This window comes from Berghia stephanieae, chromosome 4, assembly GCF_034508935.2.
Source record: "Berghia stephanieae isolate SIO BIC M18660-M18661 chromosome 4, UCSD_Bste_1.3, whole genome shotgun sequence".
Classification (NCBI taxonomy): domain Eukaryota; kingdom Metazoa; phylum Mollusca; class Gastropoda; order Nudibranchia; family Aeolidiidae; genus Berghia; species Berghia stephanieae.
In genome coordinates, this window is record NC_088363.1 from 48471795 (window position 1) to 48481537 (window position 9743).

Sequence of the window (9743 nt, forward strand, 5' to 3'; positions counted from 1 at the left end):
ATGTGACTCTACATCTATGTCCTCCTCGAGCTCAGTAAGAGGTTGGAATCTATTACTCAATTGTAGTTTGAATTCCTCATTTTTTTCCCCATCAAGTGCATTCACCTCGAATTTTCTTCTTGTATGTGATCTGGCCCCGTGTTTTCTGAGTCGGAGCTTAAGCTTTGCCAATAGCAGGTGGTGGTCTGATCCAACATCTGCCCTTTCTGTACTGTCACATCTTCCAATGAACGTCTGAATCTACGAGAGATACAAAAATGATCAATCTGATTCTCTGTCACACCATCTGGTGAGACCCAAGTTGCTTTGTGGATCCTCTTATGGGGGAACACTGATCCTCCAATCACCAAACTGTTGAATGCACAGAAATTTGCAAATCTCTCTCCATTATCATTCATTTCTCCCATGCCATGACGTCCCATGATACCTTCATAGCCTACGTTATCCTGTCCCACTTTTGCATTAGCATCTCCCATCAATATGTTGATGTCTTTCCTTGGAAACTTGTCAATGACTTGTTGTAGCAGACCATAAAATGTATCTTTGTCCTCATCTGTTGCATCATTTGTTGGGGCATAGATCTGTACAATGTTCATGCTGATCTTCTTACTCAGTGTTGTAAAGGACGCCATAATGATCCTTTCTCCGCATTGTTCCCATCCTCTCAGTGACTTCTGGGCAAACTTGCTTAGAATTATTCCTACTCCCTGTGTATGAATCCCGTCCCCTCTCCCTGAATATAAAATCTTCTCCCCAGACTTGAGGTGTTTCTGTCCGGATTGTATCCAGTGGGTTTCGCTTACTCCAAGTATATGCAGCCTGTATCTTCTCATCTCAGTCACAACTTGAGAGCTTTTTCCTGCTTCATACATGGTGCGAACGTTCCACGACGCAATTCGAAGCTGCTTGTTTGGCGAAGACGTCATCGGGTCAGCAGAGTCCTTTCGGCTTTGTCTGTTGTCCTTCATAAATTCTGTAATTCCAGAAACTCTTCGGTCGCCCAAGCTAAAAAAAGGATTTAGTTTGTCTGTCTGTGTTTCTGTAACGGTTTGAGTTTAACGGAAAGGGGTGTTAACCCTTTGCCAACCCCCAACCTGGAGGACCAGGTGACTCAAAGATGGGGGAATCACACACCATTAGTCGCCTTTTACGACACGCTGGCTTGGCGTTGGGCTATTCTTGACCCTCTCAGTTGAGGGACCCCGGACACCACACGGGGAGACGTCACTCAGGTCTTTGTTATTGTTTTTTGCCATTCGCGTTTATGAGTAATGCTCACTGAACTGTATTAACCTGACTATAAACGTTCATGGATACACACAGTTTTGTGTGTTGGTCCGTTATACTTCCGGATGGCAATGTTGAGCTTCTTAGCCAAGCGCATGCTATCTATACATAGTTTTGTGTTTTGGTCCGTTATTCTTCCGGATGGCAATGTTGTGAGTTTCTTAGCCAAGCACATACATCTATAGATAGTATGCAGATGACGTCACTCAGGCCTTTGTTATTGTTTTTGCCATCCGCGTTTGTGAGTTGTTCTCACTAAACTGTATTAACCAGACTATAAAAGTTCATGGTTACACAGAGTTTGTATGTTGGTCCGTTATACTTCCGGATGGCAATGTTGTGAGTTTCTTAGCCAAGCACATACATCTATATATTATATCATATTATTATATCGCCGTCCAACTTGAGTACTAACTACAACTCACTGGACGACGCGACAACAATAAAAAATGGTATTATTTTAAGACAACCAGTTAGTGATTAGTTTTCACTAAATTATATTTATCAATAAACGTTAAAGGCGACCCGCAGGGTTGTGTGTTGGTATCTTTGAATTGGCTGACGGATGTTGCGATTATTTTACCTAAACGCATTGCATCAATAAGTTTAAAAGGCTGCGCTCTGATTGTGGTCAGTATTAACCCTTTTAGGTTTGGCGGAAAGTACTTTGCGATTGACTAACATCCTGTTCGAAGGATAGCAAGCAATTGCTATTGTCTGTTTCACACTATAGAAACCGGATATAAACTCCGGCTCTATGGGCCCAATGGCTCCTACTCCTCCGTCTCCTTTTCCTCATCCCCCCTCACCACCACCACCTCCTCCTCCTCCTCTTCCTCCTCTTCTATAATAAATTTACCTTTCATACTTTTTTGTAACCATCATAACACGAACTCAACGTTGACAATCCATGCGTGGAGCTGTCATACACCATTATAAATAATATGATGAATCATCACAGTAAAAAAGAAATAACCCCAATACAGAAACAAATCCAAAAACCTAAACAAAAAATAAAATACAACAAAACAAAACTAAAAACTAAGAGAAAAAAATACAACTAAAATTCTACAATGACATAATAAATGGGCACGATCAATATTACATTTCCATGTGCTGGAGGTCACTGGTCACATTGCAAAGCGTGCTCAAAATGATCCACATAGTGAAAAGTGTTCACATATTAAGAATATCCAATGTTACAGTATGATTCAGTCGTAACGTCACTTATGACGCATGGTAACTTAGTAATACTGGCTCTAAACTATCGGAACAATGGCGGACGCCCTATGAAATAGTTCTCCGGCGAGCATAAAAGCGTATCCAGAGTGAAAAAACCCCATAAATTTTATCATGTTTTGACTTTTACACATTCTGATCAAAAGACATATGAAAAGTTCTAGCCAGTTTGAAGAATAAAAAGTAATGATTTTCTTTGTTTAGAACCAAGATGGCCGCCGTTGCCAGGCGGTGTGACATCAGACTATTGTATCCAATTGATCATTTTGCTTTACTCGTGGGTATGTTTACAACTTTCATAAACAAAGCAGCGTGATTAGCTAAATTGAGAAAACTCCAATCGTTGTACAGCAACACATCATGTGATCGATGACTAGGTTGGACGAAAACATGAATATAGATCGCTCCCATTCTATGTCACCAATACGTTGTTAAAATGCCAGAACAATTAACCAAGAAAAAAAATATATATTCTTGAATGATGAAATTTCGGCATAAAAACCCTTCTTCAGTCAACAACAAAAACAAGTTGAAACGATATAAACCGACGCGCATTTAATTACAAGTCTGATAAACCAATTCATCATGGGCTCATTGTTGTAATGGAATTTTCAAAAAAAAAAAAAAAATGACGCAAAATATTGTCCATTACAATAATGTTAACTAGGCCCATAAGTGCGTTCGGATGTCAGATCTGCATATATGTACACGCGAAATAAACATAATTTTCGGTCTGATAATTAAGAACTATTACGGGCTTTATCTAATATTATTGTAATGGATGACATTTTGCGTTGGTTTAATTGAATGAGATTATTTCCAGTACAACAATGAGCCCAAAACAATTTGGGTTGTCAGACCTGCAAATAAGTACACGTCGGGTTTTAAATGATACTATAGAAACATTATACGAAATTCATGAGAAACAAAATCGGAGTAAACACAATGGACTTCTTGATAGTACGTCCGAGTCCTAAGGCCCACAGAGCCAAGAGTTTATTCCGGTTTCTGCAGCGTTAACAAGACAGAAACCATTCATTATTACCGTAACCTATTCTACTCATTAATTTTATTTATCTCTTTAACAGATTATTTATTATCATCATAATATATGTACATTTATTTAGAATTTCCACAATCTCACCATGTCCATTGATCTTCATACAGGCGATTTCTTTTCCATTCAGTAAAAGTGGCCTGTTCGGCGTCCTATTTTGTACTAGCAGTGTTGTAATATAATAGTATATCACTGCTTATACTTGTGTACTCATTCAAACCCGAGTAGAGTGGGATAATGTTTGAAAAGAGCGACTATGTAGTCTAGTAGTATGACACTTGCCTTCAGATCTGAAGGTCCCGGGGTTTGAGTCCTGCTCTGAACGGGGTTACAGGTTGTCAGCGACGTTGACACTTCTTGACATGGTTAATAGACAAGATAAAAAAAGAGCTTTTATATAGATCAATATCAACTAAACGTGCTCAAAGCGCTTTACAATGGGTCCCTGACCAACAGCAACACTTAACATGTAGGACGGGACATGACGCGGGTTAGGCGATATTACATTTTTTCGGACAGAGACAACGCTGTTAACGACCAGGTACTCATTTTACATCTGAGTATGGTGAGAGAATGTGAGTAAAGAGCCTTTTCTAAGGACTCAACTATGCGCCGAGCGAGGCTCGAACCCAGGACCTTCCGATCGGAAAGCGAGTGTCATACCACATAACCACATAGCCGCACAAGATAACGTGTCAATCGGCACTGCTTGACGTAGACACACGGCAAAAGACTCGGCCACTTGGCTATGAAATATCAATAACATTACTTGAATATAATTAACACTCGGACACTTCCTCGTGAATTTCCGTCTCTACAGCATCCGCGTTACTTAAAATAGAATCTTTCTTCTTTACTGACGTCATAGGCCAAAATAGGTCACCCGCACTCGCGAGTGTGTTGTTCACCGAAGGAGTGTTCTGTTGTGGGGAGAAGGGGTTATTGTTCATCTCTGACGTCAACGGTAGGTGAATACTTCCGGTAAGGATTGTTCGAGGATATGAAAGTGATGACGACACTGTAGATGCTGATTGATGTTGTTGTAGAGGTGATAATGATAATGATGATGATGGCGGGGGTGGTGGTGGTGGTGGTAATGCCCGAGATGCTGTTAACGATTGTTGACTTTGTTTTGATGTGACCCGATTTCTTTGGCGGGTCGGGAGTGATTTGATAACAAGGTTGTTGGATAAGGGGAGCTGTGCTTTATTCATGGTAAAATCCTCTATTTTGTTCGATTGATGCCCAGCAAAAGGAACGTTTTCATCCTGGTGGGACGATGATAATGAAGAAGTTGACGAAAACAACGATGACGATTGGATGCGAGGCGAAGAATAACAAGAGATAGGGAAGTTGGTGTTGGACTTGGTAGTGTTAGCATTTGCGAGATCTAAACTAGTACGGGGGGCAACTGATGATACATTTGCATGGTTGCTGTAGTTTGTATTGGTTATTTCCCTCGAATTTGAATCTGGATTACTGGTGATATTGTTATTAACATTTACATTGTTGTCTAATTGTGTAGGTGATATATTGGTAAAAGGCAATTCGTTAGATGAGTTGATGTTTGCAGGCAAGCTGGATTTTCTGTTGGGTTCGTGGTGTTCAGAAGATGGTTCTATCGCCGAGCACGATTGCCAAGTGGTGAGTGTCGAAAGAGATGGTGGAGAACTATCACCGTTGTCTTCTTGCGGAAGTAGGCGACGTGTTACAGAAGTTGCTAAACCGTCACTTCCTGCATTAGGCACAATTGGGTCATAGGCGTCGTGGTCGAATAAACGATTTGAAAAATGAAGGCAATGGTGTGATGAGAATTTCACATTTTTATTTATATTATTTCTACACTGGCAATGAGCGGATGAGCACTCTTTAGCATGGTGGGATTGGATTTGCCAAGATTTAGGCTTAAATATGTATTTGAATAAATTGTTAGAACGAGTTTTGTGTGTGAGATTATCTGCTGAAGTGTGTTTCCGTTTGTTTCCGGTCATCTCACGAAAATTATGATTTGTTTCGTTTACCTCTGTGCTTCTTTCCCCGTTTAAATTTTGATCACTTTTAGACGATTGGTGGAGAGGCAGGTAAAGCTGTTTCCGTCGTTTATGAATGTTTTGGAAACGTTGCAAATGTTTTTGAAGGATGTTATTGTTGTCCAGTGAAAGTTTATGATAATGAAATTTGTATTTCTGTTTTTGGTGAGTGTGTAAATCTTGTATTTCAAAACTTTTGTTATGACGCGCAGCATCGTCCCTCCAGGCATGAGAATGTCCGTCTCGTTGATTCTTAGTCAACAACAGTGATGATTCTTGCCAAGACTGACCATCAACACCATCATCCTTTCCGTCGATCTCAAATGAATCAGTAATTTCATTTCCATTTTCATCTCCACCATCGCCATTATCATCATCATCATCGTCATCATCATCATCATCATCATCATCATCATCATCAGCATCATCATCATCATCATCATCCTTGTCATCACCCTCGTCAAAAGAAAAGACTTGAAGATCAGAAACGCTGTACACAGTTGCTTGTTTTAACATAGGCCTGTGCTTTTTATGAGATTGTTTATGACTTTGACCCTTGGGTCTTCCCCATGCCACACCATCATCGTCCCTGAAATCTAGAGAAGGCCAAGATTGGGAAGGGGATAGTTGGGACAAATATTTCACATCCTCCTCATCATCATTATCGTTATCGTTAGTTTTAGCAGTCACAGTGACGCCAATGTTATCCTTGTTATAATCATACAAAACAGAATCACTTTGAATCGAACTAGTTCTAACATCCTTGGGTTTCTCTATCTCGACAGGCCCCATTCCAACAATATTCGAACTTTTAGGAATCTCAACTTGAACTTCAGTGCATTCTTTCTTTGGAGAACTCAAACTAGACTTGGAGCAAAGCGTCAAAGCGTTCGTCGCAGCCTGGTCTGAAGATGTTGCTCTTATCTCCGTAGCGTCTTCAAGACTCTCTCTTCTCGATGATTCGAAGATTTCCGGAAGAGATCTAGCCTGATCAATGCGTTCTGGGAAAGGAACTGCGGGTAGAGAAAGTTTTAGAAGCTCCAAACTCTGATGAACCATGCTATAGTGAACATCCTTTCTATCGCCGTCTCCCGTGACGTTCGACTCATTTGGCGCCTTTGCTTTGCGCTTATGGTTCCTCTCACATACGGCTTTGCAGTAGGATTTAGCTGTTCTCTTCCCAGATTTGGGTGGAGAGGGAGAGGAAGAATAGCATGAACATGGGTGAGAAAAATCGTGGACTTTGATCTCGTCTTTGATTTGCTGATGTTTGATCCACGCACTAGATAACGACGACAGATTCTGAGCACATTTTTGTTCTGCTGAAGTTGATTTATTTTTGTTGCAATGGCATTTACTTGATTTTGTTACATTTTCCCCATAGATGGTTTCGAATCCTTTGCAGGGGGCAGGATTTCTATCGTGTTGTTTCTGGTTGGAGTTTTCCTTTGGCAGCGCTGAGGAATGCCCAGGGGACAACAGGCTTGTGTCAGTCTTGAGATCTTCACTCTCTGTGACACTCCAGGTCACTCCTTCCCCGCCATCGGATATGGAGTTTGACCTTGGAATTAAAACATAATAAATATGAATATATTATTATTAATATTATTTAATGCATTGGATGTATACTATTGCCTATGTGTATATGTGTTGTTTATGAGAAAGTGTGTGTGTGTGTGTGTGTATATATATATGAAAGAGAAATTAATGTGTGTGAGAGAGAGAAAGAGAGAGAGAGACAGAAAGAGAGAGAGAGAGAGAGAGGGAGAGAGAGAGAGAGAGAGAGAGAGGGAGAGAGAGAGGGAGAGAGAGAGAGAGAGAGAGAGAGAGAGAGAGAGGGAGGGAGTTTAAGAGAGATGGTTTGACAAATTATAAGATACAAATACAAAGTTGAAGGTTGTAAAGAAGAACAAGAAGAACAAGAGAGAGAGAGAGAGAGAGAGAGAGAGAGAGAGAGAGAGAGAGAGAGAGAGAGAGAGAGAGAGAGAGAGAGAGAGAAGAGAGAAAAGAGAGAGATGATCTCTTCATGATAGTAGCTTTCAACTATTTATCTGTTTGTTCGGAGAGAATAGAGCGTTTTCAATAGTCTAATTTCCGAAGTGGACCAGAATTGATAATTACTTCATTTTTGAGAATATAATTGTCATTGATTAGTCACGTTGTTCTGTTTGGATTTTCCGTTGCTTGTTTGGAATCTGATTGTATTTTTGATCAAATTACGCAAGAGAAAAAACAAGAACCACCGCCCCGCTCCCCCCCCCCTCCCCCTACGTGATAACCGAACGCAATTATGGACCCTGTTTAAAATGGATAATATCATTTTTGCATTGGTTTGATATTATTTCCATTACAACAATAAGCTCATAAAAATAAATTGGGTTATCAAACCTGCAAATAAGTAAGTATACGATGGGTATTTGAGGGTAATTCCATTTTAACAAAAAAACCAATAACATTTAGGGTTATTAGACCTTTAAATACGTAGACGTTGGGATGATAATATTTCCATTACAAAAATGAGCCCATAACTATTTGGGTCATCAAACCTGAAATAAGTGTATGTTTGTTTGATAGTATTTCCATTCCATTACTATAACAATGAGTTCGTGACAAGTAATTTTATCAAACCTGCAAATAAGAGCACGTTGGTCTGAGAATGAGTCCTAAACATTTTGAGATATAAAACCTGCAAATAAATGAATGTTTGCTTGAGAGAAGATCCATTACAACAGTGAGCCCATAACAATTTTGGGTTTATCAGACTTTGAGTACGTTTGATGGATATTGCACTTTATAAGAACTCTATTTTTTTCCTCATCTATATCAGCTAGTACACGTCGGTTGCAATCATTGTTAAGATGATTAGTAACGACAAAATGAAATGTCTCTTCGTGCATGTTAAGGCTAGGGAAGTCCTAGGGACGCAAAGCGCTCTGAGCACGTTTGGTGGTGATTGTGCTGAAATGTGTCTTTAAAAAATGGAAATTGAGGTATTGTTTTGGTGTAAAAGGGTTCAACATTATTCAATTTATTTCATGATAGATAATACGTTACAAATATGCTAAGTTATGGACATTTAGAAAATTGGTTTAGATTTTGATAAAAACGGCTCCAAAATTATTAGAGCGTCATTTTAACGTTTAAAAACTCCTCGTGGAAAAAGAAAATTGCTAAATTTTTTGTGAAAATATGCAGCAATCATTTTTTTAACCACAGCCCCCCCCCCCCCCCCCCCAGAAAAAAAACAAAAACAAAAAAAAAAAAAACAAAACAACAAAAAACAAAAAAAAACAAAAAAAAAAAAAACAAACAAAAGCAAAACGAAACAAAAGAAAAACCCAAATAGCCTATCAAATTGTTGAGAAATTCCAATTTTTACACGAGAGTCCTAAAACACCTCTTACTAGCATATCCGACGTCCCCATATTTTTCAGGTCGGATCACCGAACGGAATTATTGGTCTGATTTTACACTGTTAAAAGGGATAATATTTTGCGTTGGTATGAGAGTATTTTCCATTACAACAATGAGACCATAACAATTTGGGTTATCAGGCCTGTAAATAGGTATACGTCGGCCATATCTCAAAAGTACTTCCAGCGGCACGTGGAATCATTTCCCCCAGAGAGAGCCCACACATTAAATTTAAAGATTCGTCCCTTTACCATTCAAAAGCCCTTCTTCGCCCTCGTCTGAATCCAAGGGGCGCCGCCCTCTCCCCGAGCGTTTCTGGCAACAAGTAGAGTAACTCTTCCGTCAGTCTCGGGATAGGGTGGATGGGGATATCCAAGAGGCGTTCCAGACGAATGATTTTCTGGTCAAGCTATTGGGGAAACATTTAAAGAAAGATCCGTTCAAATCAAATATATTTCACCTTCCCCAAAATAATATTATATCGGAATAATTTAAAAATGGATCATTTATATAGAGCAATATCCACTAAACGTGCTCAAAGCGCTTTACAAGGGGTCTCTGCTCGATAGCAACACTTAACCTGTAAAACGGGACATGACACCTGTTAGGCGATATTACAATTTTTTCGGACAGAGACAACGCTGTTGACGGCCAGGTACTCATTTTACACCTAAGTACGGTGAGAGAATGTGAGTAAAGAGTCTTTTCTAAGAAAT

General features: G+C 39.6%; 1 protein-coding gene across 1 annotated transcript in view; it reads right to left on the reverse strand.

Annotated features, from left to right (window-relative positions):
* Nucleotides 1-3570: 3570 nt before the first annotated feature.
* Nucleotides 3571-9743, reverse strand: part of LOC144970738 (uncharacterized) — a 227970-nt gene continuing 221797 nt past the window's right edge. Inside the window, exons 19-20 of the mRNA XM_078910705.1 lie at nt 9279-9436; nt 3571-7174 (exon numbers count right to left, since the gene is read on the reverse strand). Of these exons, the coding sequence (XP_078766831.1) occupies nt 4363-7174; nt 9279-9436 (2970 nt within the window). The 3' untranslated portion in view covers nt 3571-4362. The remainder of the gene's footprint in view (nt 7175-9278; nt 9437-9743) is intronic.